Raw genomic sequence first — 15035 nt, 5'->3', positions numbered from 1 at the left:
TTTTCTGAAGTATTTTACTTTGAGGGATTCAATTAATTCAGTAACGCCTCTGCGCTATGCGGAGGACCTGCATCGTTGTGGTTGGGAATGATTTTTCGCCAAGTCACGTCTGACGCCGACATCGAGTGTTTTGCGATGCGGGGCCCCTAACGTTATCGTGTCAAAATACAAGCTTTGTTAATTGAGGCCTTTTCATTACAATAAACCATTTGGAGTATTACCCAATGTTAAACTAAGCAGGTACATTGGCCTGGGGAAACCATTGATAATGAAGAGAGAATAGAATTTATTGATAGGAAAGACAAAGAGTTCGACCTGAGCTAGTGCGCTCTAGTTTGCTACTCTGCAATTGATAATGAAAATTATAGCTTCGTTTTTCCACCCCGCTGGAAGCTGTTAATTACGTATGCAATTACATAGGATCAGAGATATGTGTGCTATTCTTATCCTTATAAGCTGAACAAGGAGAAGGCAATGCATGCTCAACGTTCAAAATGCCTTCTGTTCTTTTTCCGTCGCGGCTCACTAGTCCTTTTCATCGTACGGAAAAACCAGAGAAATGCCCCCCCTCTAAATATGTACACGCCCATAGCGGGCTTGAAGTAGTAGGCGTGCCAATTCAGAAAGTCGTTATCGCAAACGGATTTTCCAAGTAAAACACTTACTACACGAATACGAACGTCACCTTTCCAAATCACCTTCCAGGTTCGTTCGGTGGCAAAGCGCTACTGCTCTTGTACATTTGACGCTGCTTTAATACAGTTGTGAGCGTTTTTATTGTACATCTTTCGCATTGTAGCATCGTCACGCGCCAAGTATTTCTTTGAGGCCGATTTGTACGCCATGTGGGAGGTGCTGCTTTCCGGAGTTGCGAGGGCGCAACATCATCAAGCTGAATGCCTGAGCTTTACGTCCAACTATAAAAGCACTTGGCACTGCAAAGAATTTCAGAACCTCTCATCGACTGCTTTCTGGCTTAAGATCACTGGAAGTAAGATGCAACATATATTTGTCGTGTACCTCTTCCTTGGTACTGCTTTAATGGTATCAGGTGACGAAGGTAAGTTGCTTCACTTGTAATGCCAGCTTTCATAAACTTTACTTAGGGAAAACTGCAAATCTGAGGCTAGAAAGCACCCGAGTTGCGCTTGACGCATCTGTTCGTGCTAACGTGTATAAGCTAGTTCTACTGCTTCTAGTCGAATATGTTGTTGATAACCTAGCCTTGAATAAACCATGATCAGTGGCCTGTTCGACTGCATAAGGTTACTTTCCGCCGTTCTAAATGGTTGTTAACATCCGCTCAGACGATACTACGAACTTACAAAAATACCGGGCTCTATTTGCAGACAATCAATTGTTCGTTAGCATTTTTTACGTCTTGAAATAGTGCCTTCATTTCTGGCGCAATCAAAGTCATACACAAAAGTGGGCAAGATATACAAGCACTTTATAGAATGGTAAGAAATTCGAAGAGCTCATGATCTGTTATGTAAAGTCAGGATGTCCTTGCACACTTGCTTTTCTTATTTCTTGTTGACTATGACTTTCTAGTACCAGATAAGAAAAGTTACCATGCGTACCTTTGCAACTTGTCATGAATGAAGCTATCGTCGTCACTATCGCGTAATGAAAGCCTGGCAGAGAGAGAGAGAGAAAGGTTTTATAGAAAGGCAGGGAGGTCAACCATAGGTAGCTCTGGTTTACTAGCCTGCACGGGGGGATATAGTATGCAGATGATAGCCTGAAGTATCTACACAATAGAGTGAGGTGACCAAATATTAGTATTTCTCCCGTTTAAAAATATCCCAGTGCTGAAAACTTTGTCAAGGCACCCTTAAAGAAACACAAGTTTACAGTTGCATGCGATCGTTCCTAATGGGTTACCTAACTCAAGCGAAACAATCTGAAAACGACGTCGTTGCAGCCAATTCCCAGGTACTGAAACTTGTTTGTAGAAGCACTAAAGTATAGTCAATCATTTACAGCGTTCTTGTGCTTGCCAATATTTTTCTCAGTGTTTACAGGTTTCCGAACTTCATCTGATCAAAAATATTGACCAGTAAAAGACACTGTGTCACTATTCCTTTAGACACTATCGAACCGTTGGGCTTGGATTTGTTCGTTCGCCCCCCCCCCCCCCTCTTTGAATTTGAACTGGTATATACATTGACAATGAGAAAAAAAGACTTTCTCGTAGAACACAAGCATCCATATTCATTGTGTCACTATTGCTTTGAAGAAGCGACTAAACATTCGTTATTATGCCCCTTGCGGCTTTGCAGTGGAGGATGTGGCCGGGCTCATCGAGGAAAATGTTCGTGAGCATGCTGGTAGCGATGAGCTGGCGGAGAAGATACTCACGAGGGTAAAAGCCATTCAAGAGTGCGCCGCGGAACATCCGGAGGAAGGATTGGCGCTACTTAAGAAGGTGACTCAGCATGACGAAATGTTGTCCAGTCCCAAAAATGTGTGCGAATGCCTGATATAGGCGAGGCGTTGTTTCACGTTTACTGAAGTATCTTCACGTTTGATTCTTCCCGTTTACTCGTACGTATAGATTCACGCTCCCATCGCAATGTACGCTGTGGTCTCGTTTGATAATCTGTTTCTCCACACTCGGATGGTTCTTGGTTGGCGACCAACTTCACTTCTTCTAGCCTACTTTTTTGGCGTGTTCACAAGGGTGCCTACCCACTGGCACGTACCCATTCTGGGGGGGAGGGGGCGGTTAACCGAGATTGTCCACATACACGCTGCCACACGGCCAGTTAGGCATAACTAGTGGCTGCAAATTGTCAACTCCGGCATACATCCAGTGACAAGCTCCGAATTTCACTTACCAAATGACCCATACTGTGTACTTGGCCGACAGCAGCCGGCAATTAACACCAGAAAAAAATCCGGGAAGAGGCAAAAATAAAAAGGTTCCCTTTAAAAGCATTCTTTACCGTATCTGTATGGCAATGACACTGATGATGAAGGTTCTGACGTAGAGAAGGAAACATAATGAATACTGATAAGTTACTGGTTTTCTCACAAGATAGCTTATAGGTTCTCATGCTTGCACCTGATACACGCAAAGGACATCAATGTCAAGCCACTACATATTTTCTTTTGCTGCGACAGCAATTACAAGTTCTACGCTGGGTTAGTCTCGTTAGTTCGTCCATTACGTTACGCTGACGACAACGGTTGTCATCGGCGCTATTTTCTCGTCACCAGGCCATCTCGTCGTACTCAACTTATTCCTCATCGCTTTGGGGCCAAAAACTACACTGATTGAAATTCGTGTCACTGCAGCAATGCTCATTTGGAAATAGGGCGCACCAACCCCGAAACGGAGCACGCAATGTTTGTCCATCTACACAAGCTCGTAGAGCGGTGGTGCCTGTGCATGTATTTCGATGGCCAGGACAAGCAGTACACTAGCATGGCAAATGCAGAGTAAACAGAAAAACAAAAAAATAAATAAAGATTAGTTCAAGTTTTGTAGGTGGCATTACGTCATTTCTCTCGTGACATAAGTTCTTGAAGTTCTAGTCTCACTGTTGAGCCGAGACCCTCAAAGCGAATCACCGAGCCTGAAATTACTATTATTATTCAAGTAGACTTATACAGACACCACATGGACAAAGAAAAGCGGGCTAGCCTTATTGTAAAAGAGACACCGTGTCTCCATCTAGCACATGAGACAAAAAATAAGGTGATGAAGAGAAGAAAGAGATAAAGTAAGAAAGAAGAGAGAGGAATAAACAACATCTGACAATGTCGCACGCAATTTACGAGCAATACAGACGAGAGTGCATAGTTCCGCGATAGCCTTTTAACACACCGCAGGCCTCATAAGTGGTGGCTTAAACACTGATTTACACAAACACTGAAATCTGGAAAATGTCACAACGAAACTTCTATTTATCGCTCATCTCACATGCGATGCTACCGTCCAGACAAGCAGGTACGTACTTGGGCGTTGTCCAAACGAATGATGGAAAAAAATACCACTTTTTTACACTTCTCCGAACCTTTACACTGACGACGAGAAAACCTCGTCATAGTATCGCACAGCATAAACGAAAATGTACGTTATGTGCTAATACTATCCTTATCAAATATTCTCGAATTACAAAATGCTGGCAAGCACGGACTATAAGAAATGCAATTATAAGCATTTGGGCACCCTGCTGCGCACATTAGATTCCATGATATTGTACATGTGAACTGAATAAACATAATCTACTTGGGCATGGCGAGTTTTAGATAGCCGGAGCCAGAAAGTGCGTACATTGCAAATATACGAAATCGTTATTGGGTTAATAAACCCAATAACGATTTTCTTTCAAGATTGCTACAAAGTTTAGAATTATTGAATTTTTTTCAAATTTTCATTTTTTTTACTTTCTTCCATTCAACTAATCTATTAATCTCCAACCACTGCCGCCCTCTCCACCCCCCTCCTTTCTCCAACCCACACCATAACCGATGGCTGCTGGTCTATTCGCAAAAAACGAGGTGTTGGTGGTCACTGTGATGTTCAATTTATTTTTGCAAGTACTATTGCATCTACAAATATTGAGGCTGCTTAGAATGATGCGTTTACTTAGGTGCTCAACATTTGTCAGGAAAAAAAAGTGCGAACTTTGCCTCCAAATAACATGGTAATAAGTGATGCGGAAGACCCTTCCACAGTTCGTCCTTACCAGTTAAAATAAATACGGTCTTGTTCAAAATACAGGCACGAGAACGCGATCCTAATGCATTACCTACTTGCTGCAAATAAACTGAGCAAGATTTCAAATAAGCAACCTACCCCTTTCTTTGGGCCATACTCTCACAAATCGCACGATGAAATTCAGCTATTTTTTGTGGGGCATTGAACCTGAAGTAGGATTACCCTGGTCTTTACGAAAGAAAAGGTCTTAGCTAACTTATCATCAGTAAAGAGAGCGATAAATATCTCATGTAAGTAAATCCTGCAAAAACAACTTTTGTTCCCATAAAAGAAGCTGACTTGCTTACTTGTCCATCATATTTTAATGACTGCGTCAATGCTGCGCTTCCTGTTGTCGTAAACTTCGTATTCATTAGAACACACATAAATTCGGTGAAGCAACTAAGTTGCAGAAACTTCTCAACGCCTGCAGGTTCTACAAAATTGTTAAATATTCAATATTACTGCTTCCAGTTTTGCCTTAGCGAAGTGCGTAGTGAAATGTTGGTTACAAAAAAACTTAATATATTTTCAGTATTGAACATGTGTTGAGGTGTACACACCAAATGAAAGCTGCAATTTTTCTTTTCATTATGCTAAAATCTCGCGACTATTTTAAGGACGGCCACAGTCTCTCGTTGCCGCTGTGATCGCAGTCAGCTTTCCGGGGCAGCGAAGGCAACGACACGCAGGCAGAGTGAGCCCAAATGAGAGCTTCCTCAATCACAGCTAATGCTTAAACTATGAAAAAAAAATACATAAACAATCTCATTCGCCACTGCAAAATAAGTTAAATCAGACTATTAAGTTTGAAATGTGTCCTGTTTTGCTAACGTCTCCCTTACCACATTTTGTAGGAGTGCGAGAACCTCGCCCGTTCAAATTAGGCCTATCCGACTACGCCCCCCCCCCCCCCCCCCTGCAAGTACCTGTTTCAAGAAAGCAAGAGTACAGCCAGACGCTGCCGCAATAATTGGCGCGGTAGCACACTTGCGCAAGCTTCGCCCCGGTAGCATTCCTTTGATTATCACATTCTCTTGATTGTATAGCTCACATGCGATAAGAAGGGGAAGGCACGTTGTTGACTGCGATCACTTAAGCCACTCTTTATTACCATATCCCAGCTGACGGTGCCCATATCGAAAGAAGGTACGCAATGCGCGGCAACAAAGTGGGATATCGAAGACGCCACTGAAAGAGAACGTGCCGTGAGTACAACGCACATTGGTTACACGCCTCTAGGGTTGTGACTAATTGAGATATCACTCATTCCTGTGCATAATAAATCTCATGGTTCGCTAAATGCTCAAACATAGAACATTTGAAAATGCACGAAAAAGTTATGCTTAAGCTGTTGCTGGGTTCATGGGTTGGCATGTCAAAGGCTCGCTGAAGATTTCCAACGCGTACTCAGACGCGTACTTATATTTACTAAGAAGCAAAAGCTGCAGCGTTTTGTTCATTAAGCTTGACGCTTTCCTCTCTATCGTAAAAATGTTAGCCTGATCTGCAGCATCGTATTAATTCAGTTTTGAGGTGTAAACGCTGAATTCTAGATTACTTATTACTAATCAATCTGAATTACTGAGGCAAGAGTCAGTACCAGTAAACTTCTATCGCGCCTGTCCTCTACTATAATCACGGTGCAATATTTTTTTCTTCTTGCAGGTGAGACAGTGCTTCAGAGAAGTAGCAAAACGAATTATGGTATGACTGCATTCTTTACGGAATAAGCTTCCATCACTCACTTTATGTGCAACTTTACGAAATGTGTGCTTGTTCTTCACGGCAGGTACACATGCGTGTGTATACATTCTAATTCCCTGTCTGCAAGTGTTACATTAAGTAAATAGAACATATTTTGGAAAAGTGTTTCACCTAGTAAGCTGTAGTAAGCAAGTAAGCAGCTTCTTGACATGGCGGCTGTATAACACTTAATTTAATTATAAATTAGTTGCATTAAATTCGCTGAGCATGGTAATCTTGTTTCACATAGGCTTCACTGAGAAAATGGGGCATAATTGCAAATGCGTTTGATTTATTTAGTGAAGCTTAGCTGCGATGCGATTCATAATGTAATTCGGGTGCAACCTCAAGTGGGTGATAGGGCGAGTTTGTTTTCGTTACTATGACACCTTGGAAGCCACAACAACTTACCTTTTGCCTAAATGCTAGCAGAAGGGTGCGCAGCCTTTTTCAACATTTATTTCCTCCTTCGTACTCATAGTATAAGGCACACAACTGCTAAATATAATTTTCAATAACGACCGAGTGAGAACATTGTTGAGTTGTTCAATGAATAGGTGTGGCGCTTTTTAAAACTTTAAACTATGTAATACGGGCAAGGTTACACCTTTACTGACACGTCAGTGTTAGGAGCATAATCTTTCTTTCTTTCTTTACTGCAGGAATCTACACCACTTACTGAGAAAGAGTCTGCGGCTCATGGTGCGATCAGGGTGGGTTGGCTGCTTGCTACCTGAGACGAGTGTCGTGAGGCGACACGTTGAGAGTCAGCAGGGTATAGGGACGGATATGTTTATACGCTAAAACTGTATCAACTTGACGTAAACAACAGCAAAATCGGTCCGGAATTCTTAGACCTAGTTGCCACTGGGACACGACTGCTAGGAGTAAACTGCGGCTTCTCAGCTGTCGGAACATATTCCCTGTCAGTGCTACTGAGGTCTCGTGCTTGTTTGACTCCAAGAGGTGCGTATACTGCTTCTGAAATGACGGTATACTGACATCTAGACTCGATGATAACCACAACTGATTCCCCTCGAAGAAAAAGGTAAGCGACACTAACGTAAAATTTACAGCTTAACAAAGGCAGAAAGCGCGGAAATACTGGGAGTACAGGAGACGGAACGCGGTTCTACACGTTCCTTCCGTTTGTTCCTGTCTTGTTCTGTTTAATTAACGTGGTGTTATAATGCACAAGGAGCGTAAACATGTAAGCTGTTATTTTTTAATACTTAAATAAGGAGCAATTTTTACATCGTTTTATGCATCGACCGCGGGTTCTTAATGTTTTTGATGCACTCGGTTCCAAAAGCACTGAAATTGCGACAAGGCAGTAATTTATTACGCAGGAAAAAGCTTGTGACAGCGCACTTCAGAAAACAGAAAACATGCGTGATCCTATGAGACTGTTCATCCCAAGCTGATCCTTGAATAACTTCAGAAATTCAAGACATGTGTTTTAAGGTAGGAATCTTAGCTACTTATCAGGAAGTTCTAGCTGCTAGGTAAACGAATTCCCACCATTTATGGAACATCTAGTTACCTGAGCAGTTTACACAAGAAACCTGACAGTGGAACGATCTGTTCGGACACAGTGTAACCAGAAAGGACACAGCTATCTATATAGCCACCAATCGTACTCTTCTAATCCACTGGTGTAAAGCGCCAGAGCAGCAACATAATCGTTTAAACGCTGTTGTTTTATTAACGAAAATATGTATGCAAAATAACACACCTTGAATTTGTTGTGGTTGGTGCTCCTCGCTTTCCCTTTCCTGTTAAATGTATGTGTGCTTACAAAACAGTTAATAATAATAATAAGATGTCGCTGCTATAGGGCTGTAAGTGCCTTTGGTATCTCCGGTAACATGACATATCACGAAGCGTTAAAGCTAAAATTCTCTGTTGTTTACGAGATGCCAAAAAGTGCTCCTCGCTTGGTGTTTGTAATAAACTCGCAAATAGGCTACGCATGGACTTTTCCTAGAATTAACACAGTAATACCATGCTGAACATCAATCCTACAAAACAAGATAGTAAGTCCGACATTAGTTCGTAGTCAATAGAATAAAATGAAACATGAAAGTTAATAGCATAAAGCGTGAAGCAAAATGTATTGAAGAAGAAGTTCCACATGTGAAGCGTACAACACAAGCGATATGAAAATGTATCCGGAAGCTATTACGAACCTTGCCGAGCCCCTACAAAAATGACGCATCACATTTCCCTGCTTCATAGCATTAAGCCTAGTGAACTAAGGAAACGAAAGGCTGTGCAGCTGCAGGAGAGAGTTTCAATAACTAGTTTTACAAAGATGACAGAGTTTGATTTCATTTCACAAACTGGTGATCAATATTGTTCCAGGACTGCGTTCGCCCCGAATGGAAACAGTGAAGGCTTCAGACAACAGCACCTAACTGGAATTTGAACGCTCACTTGAACCATATGGGACAACTTGAAGGAAAGAACTTCCTCCTGGTATTGTTCATCAACTGCAATAAATAAATTCACGATGGACTTTTCATTCTCTTATTTTGCAGCGGCCAATGCCTGCACCCCAAAATTTTCTTTAACAGTGAACAAGTTGTTGAAGCAACACCTTACTTGATGTTAACTACACACCGATGTTCATTAATAAAAGTAAAATGAGACATTCACCCAAATATAGCAAACTGCTGCAAAGGAAACCCATACGGTTTCCTCGAAAGAAAAGCCTCGCAGTTGAATAAAAATTCGCCCTGTTCACGAACCCTGGGCAGCCGCCTTTCCGGGGCAGCCACTCTACCATCTGAGCTAACCAGGCGGCTAGCAGATGACAGGGTGAAATCGAATTTGTCAACTCCTCAAAGCAAAGGCAAGAGTTTGATCTAATAGTTCTGCGGAAGCCTGCACTTGAAGATGTATTCTTGGGGCGGAATTCTGCACTTGGAGGCGTGTATTTGTGGCGGTGCGCCTATTTAGGTACCGTCAGTCAGTGCATAATTCAGCAAAGAGCGGACGTGGTATCAGGAAAATTACCTGGAGATATACGAATAACGCTTAAGAAGAACGTAGTTATTTATGTCTTGTTATGTGTCTGAGCTATGCGCCAAGATGACGACGGTGGCAGCAGCAGCAGCAGCGTCCAGGAGGGTTAGGAATGAAAACTTGGCATTAAATGTTGAAAAAAAAAATTGACACTATTTCTTCCGACGAGGCTTAGGACATGCAACTCATCAATCAGGCACCGTTCTTTTTTTTAACTCGACATTGGGAAATTGCGACTTCGAGTGAAGATCGCCCTAAATTCACTTGCTTATAAAAACGCAATGCCGGCATTGTAATGGGGAGTAATTCGCGCGACTGCCTTTACCCTGCAGGGTAAACGCGTTTTCATTATTCTTAACAAAAGATATATCTGCTTCTGTATATAAAAGCATCATATCTGGTATTATGTATTCTTATTCTGATGAACTGGTATTTTCTGTTCCATACGTTTTTGTTTAACGGTTCGACATTCACGTCGTGGTCAAGCCCTACCTTGAATATGGTGTCCGGGCCTCTGTCATGCTGCAGACCGCAGCTTTTAGCCCTGTCAACCACAAAACTTGTTTTGCAAAATAAAGAATTTGAATTTGAATTTGAGTTGGCATTCCATAGAGACGCTCGAGATGACAGCGCAGAGTCATAAAATATCGTGGCACACAGACGGAAAAGGTTCCACAGTGTCGTTTGGATCAGTGCACTTGGCAGTTTTTTTGCGGAGAGAGGTCTGAGCCTTGTTACTTTATGTTTGCTGCACCGGCGATGATACCGATATTTATTTGTTATGGTGTCATATCTGAGCCTCATTTGACGGAGTAATCAGCAAACCTCACGGCCTGAATTGTAGGTAAGCAATAAAAAAAAGTTTGAACACAGCGGCATCGCTGGGCGTGAATTGCGGTACGCTTTCGAATACATTTATTTGCACTGGCAGGAAGCAGGAAAAGACTGTATTTGTATCTGATGTGTGTTAAGTGTTTTTAAAGCCACAGTATTTTGAAGTTCATTTGATGTGAATTGATCATAATATGTACATCAATAAAGCCACCGTTTCGGAGAAACGCGAAGCCTACAGCCGCATTGTACACTCACTTTGAAAAGTTCGTATAATCGTCATCAAACGAAAAAGGTAGACACTACGCCGACTACAATAAAATCAATGTTTTCAAAGAAAACGAGGTCATTCGTCGACCAGACGGTCGGATCAGACTAAGCGGAAGGGTATCCCACCCAGGCCGGCTTCCTTTGAACCTTGTGAATCTTGCTTTTGCGTGAATTAGCTATCAATGATCATTATTAATTTCGATCGATTTCCGTGTTGAATTTACTCCCATCATGCTCGCATCCTCGCCATCTGTCATCGAAAATTTCAAGACATATTTTGCCTTTGAGCAGCCATCGCACTGTCGAAACGATCGAAATCCACTTTCGCATCTGGGAACCGACTGAAAAAGACGGAAAACAGAACGTCGAAAACTAGCCTCGCAAGGTGATACAGGAAGGGCAAGGTTCAAAGGAAGCCGGTCTGGTTGGGATACTCTTCCCCTCAGTCTGATCCGACCATCTGGTCGGGGAACGACCTTGCTTTCTTTGAAAAGATTGATTTTTTGTGGTCGGCGTATCGCCTACCTTTTTTCCGTTTGATGACGTTTACATAAACTTTTCAAAGTGAGTGCGCAGTGTGGCTATAGGCCTCGCGTTGCTTCGACACGGTGGCTCCATTGATGTGTTTCTGTCATCCAGCACGACGTCATAAGGAAACGAAATACTACGAGCTCTCCCTTGGAGGCTCTACTTCCGATATCGTTCCGGACGCTGAAACCATTCACAAGCGCTACACCTTTTTACACCAATACCATAACCATCGTGTCCCCTGTACAAACCGTGATAATATATTGCTTTCATATTATTTTTCTTCTTTTTCTGCCGACCTCCTCTCCGTATGGCATTTGCCTTTGATCCCCTTCTGTGTGCAGAGTACCATGTATATGTGCTTACACTTGCGGCACAGGATTCTTTCTAGCTCACTAAAGAGCTTTCTCTCTCTCTCTATTTCTCTCTGTTCGATTGGTACGGCCCCGGTCTTGCGTCACAAATGAGGCCTATACGAGCATTACTACGTCACGCTGCGTCTTTCGCATGTTTCAGACCAGTACTGCCACGATCTCGGACAGCCGATGTCTCTTAATGGCCAGTAGACGCCACCAAAAGTCTCCACGCGCTAAGAAGAAGCGTTACGGTCTTTTTTCCACGGTCCGATGTTGCGCATCGAATGTCTCCGTAAACGCAGGAGGGAACAGCATCAGTCACAGATGACTGCAAGCGATGAAAGATGTGCGCGGTAACAGAGCTTCGGGGATTCCCAGACGAATCGCCTTATTCGTGTTTCCTAAGCATTCATGTAGTCCGCAAGTTATATGGAAATTGCTATTATTTTTATTTTTTGCTGAAATATTTTCGAGCAAAACAGGAATGGGTGAAGACAGCGCGCTCCCGTTGTATTGTTGTAGTGATAATCTGAATATCCGCCAACAAAGGAAAAAAAATAAGTTATTTTAAGTGAATGGTAGCATACATGCATCACACTTTTTACGCAGCGAGGTAAACAGTGAATATAAGTAAATAGGTCAATCGCATTTGTCTGGAATTAAATAAACATCTGAATCGAAAAAGAAGTTGCAAAAGTTACAAGTCACGGTTAGCATCAGAAGATTCCACGCTATAGGTAACACAGTTACAAACACCTGCTTGCTGCTTTATCGTGGTAGTTGAGCAGTTCACTCGTTCTCGTTATGTTTCGAAAAACCGGGCTTTAAGTTAAACGCAACATCTCACATTGGATCCCAAAAAGGCCTTTCGCAACGAAACACTTCCGCTCAAATCTCATCGGTGGCACTACGTTATTGCACTCCTGACAAGAGTGTCATTTAAACACAATTCATATCACATGTGTTTGTCCACTGCTTACGTTATTTTTACGACCGTACTTATTACCCCCCCCCCCCCCTCTTCAACCACGAACCCTGGAACTGCTGACGTTTTGCCCATCCGTCCGAAGGAGGTGAACACAACTATTTGAGGAAAAAGAAGGCAAGCGAAAATGAAATGGGGGTGTTCACTGGTTTTGAATACTACTGCTGCTATAAATGAGTTCGCAGCCGAAAGAATCGCTGAATCTCCTGATTTATTTTAGCGGATTTGCACTTCTTTCTGCTATTAGCCAAAGTGCATTGTCTAAAATAGAAGCACATGCACACTTTCATTAAATCAAGCACAAGTAAGTATAAGTAACTATAAGTAAGTTAAAGCGATTAGCTCGCTTTCACTGGAATGCACTAGAACTTTCACAGATCCTCAAAAATTTGTGAAGGAACTCGATAGCCAACTACAACAATAATTTATGTGTAACTAAAGCGAAGGTCCCTGTTTTTTTAATATTTTGAACAATAACTAAAGTGTGGTTTTTACACGGCTTAAAGATCGCACTCTTATAAAGACTACGCTATGGCAGTGAAAGTGGTTGCCTTCATAAACGAAATATCCCCGAGAAGCTTGACTTAGAGATAATTTATCTACACTTTACAGAAGGCATTATTAAGGTTGAAATAATAGACACCGATACATAGAGAAAGATTTATCATGAGGCAGCTGCGAATCAGTATGGCTAAAATGAGGATTTGTTTCCTTTTGAGGAGGCAGGTACCGCCACGCCTACATGTTAGGCGTTTAGGTTAGAAGCAGAAAAATAATTAGAAAACCCATCCCAACTTCTTTATTCTTTTGTTTCTTTAAGAACTGGAGAAGTGCGCTAGGAGGAAACTCTACTGTAAGATATTTTCATATTAACTCGAAGCTTACTGATCCAAATTTGTTATTGTGATTTCTGTTACGGGAATATCCCGTTAAAGTGTAGGGCAAACTCCAGAGAGGAGGTAAAACACATTGAATGCTTCTCGAAGCAGGAAGCACGAAATGCATATTATTCCTTTCAGTAAAAAAAGTGGTTGAGGGATTCAATTTCAGGAGAGGAACCAGTGAACGGAGACTCTACGGCCCAGAGAAGGTATTCAGTGCCACTAGTAAGCAACGAAACTCGAGTGCACAAATTGACAACACAACAACTGTCGAAGTTTGTAGCGTTGCTGCCGTTATCTCTATTAGATACATCGGAGGTCAGTATGGTAGGAGCCTTAGCTAGTTTAAACTTCTGCTAGAGAACTATAAACACGACTAGGTTATTCTCGCCATTTAATATGATTTCAGGTGCCTTCACTCCAGTAGTTCCAATCCATAGCCACGCTCTTGCTTGACATCTTAAAAGCGAAGCTCTGTTTTCCGGCCTCTTCCGCCCACCTTCGGCGTACTGCTTGCTGGCTGTTTGTCGTTTGCCGCTGTCTGCTGCTTTGCCGAGCATACAACTTGGGCGATTGAATACGTGCCACTGAATATAGGCCGCTGGGTCGAGGAGACAACTTGCGCTGCTGGGTTTGTGCCATTCGCTATGTGCCCGAGTAGACACTTCAGGACGATGTGGCATTTATCCAACGTGACAACTTGGCGCGACGAATAATGTGGAGCTTGATACGAGCCACTTGGCAGGTGCCATTCGGTATGTGAAGATTGTTGCCCAATCCACCAGTAAGGGTACGGGCCACTGCAGGTAGGCGCACGAATGCACAAGCTGAACAACATGCAAGAAATGAAGTCGACAGCAGGAAACTTAAGAACTTGGCTACAGAGTAGTGAAGTGGGCAACAAAAGGTGACGCGAATGTGGAGAGGATTGAAGGGAAAACAGTGGGACCAGAGTCGACATAGAGCGAGGAGGACTAGCTGCATGCAATTAAAAAGGCCGCAAAATTATGTGAATACATTTCAGTAAACGTAAAATTCATCATCGCTCATTACCGATTCACACATACGAGTGTAATACACATACACATACACATTATTTTCTTTCATCTAGGTGGGTTCCAAGGCGCCAATGCTGGAATGAAATTATATGTAAGCATAAATGGCCTTTTAATGGGGATGCCGAGGCAGCGACATGTACTTTTCGTGAGCTATCCATCATAATCGGGACATTAGTAATATACTCGGACTCCCAACGTCACATTGTTAAGTACCTTTTCTTGTGTAAAAGACGAGATTTGGCACACTAGAAAGCTCTGTCGCCATCCCGTGGCTCGGACACAATTCGTCAATGCAGTTGAGCCCTGGGTTGCGCCGCAGCATTTCTGGCTGCCACTCCGCCGCAAGAATAATGTTATCACCTCTTGATAATTATAATTCTTGTGATTCGTTGTTCTTGTACTTTACGCTTTTCACAAAGCTGTGCATTCTGTAAATGCAACTTCCAATTACCGCCTACTACTGTACATTGTAATCCCGTTGCAAAAAAAAAAAAAAAAGAACTGCATAGAGGGACATCGGTTAATACGATCAGTTGTACAAGAACACGAACTTTGGATAGACTGGATGGATTCTGGCGTTTTACGTGCCAAAGCCTCAATTCGAATATGAAGCACGCCGTAGCGGGGGACTCCGGACTAATT

At 42.5% G+C, this 15035-nt stretch overlaps 2 protein-coding genes across 3 annotated transcripts in view; one reads left to right on the top strand and one right to left on the bottom strand.

Moving 5' to 3' along the window:
- LOC126527645 (uncharacterized) overlaps window positions 1–15035 on the bottom strand; it is a 202351-nt gene that overhangs the window by 36558 nt on the left and 150758 nt on the right. The window lies entirely within an intron of this gene.
- On the top strand, window positions 1042–8968 carry LOC126527730 (uncharacterized). The gene is made up of 6 exons (XM_050175606.3): window positions 1042–1060; window positions 2286–2431; window positions 5836–5919; window positions 6380–6418; window positions 7120–7170; window positions 8822–8968. The coding sequence occupies exons 1-6, from the start codon at window positions 1042–1044 to the stop codon at window positions 8849–8851; spliced, it is 369 nt and encodes a 122-aa protein (XP_050031563.2). The 3' UTR covers window positions 8852–8968.

This window comes from Dermacentor andersoni, chromosome 9 (genome assembly GCF_023375885.2).
Source record: "Dermacentor andersoni chromosome 9, qqDerAnde1_hic_scaffold, whole genome shotgun sequence".
Classification (NCBI taxonomy): Eukaryota; Metazoa; Arthropoda; class Arachnida; order Ixodida; family Ixodidae; genus Dermacentor; species Dermacentor andersoni.
Note: the sequence above shows the minus strand (reverse complement) of the source record. Positions and strands in the feature narration are given on the sequence as shown.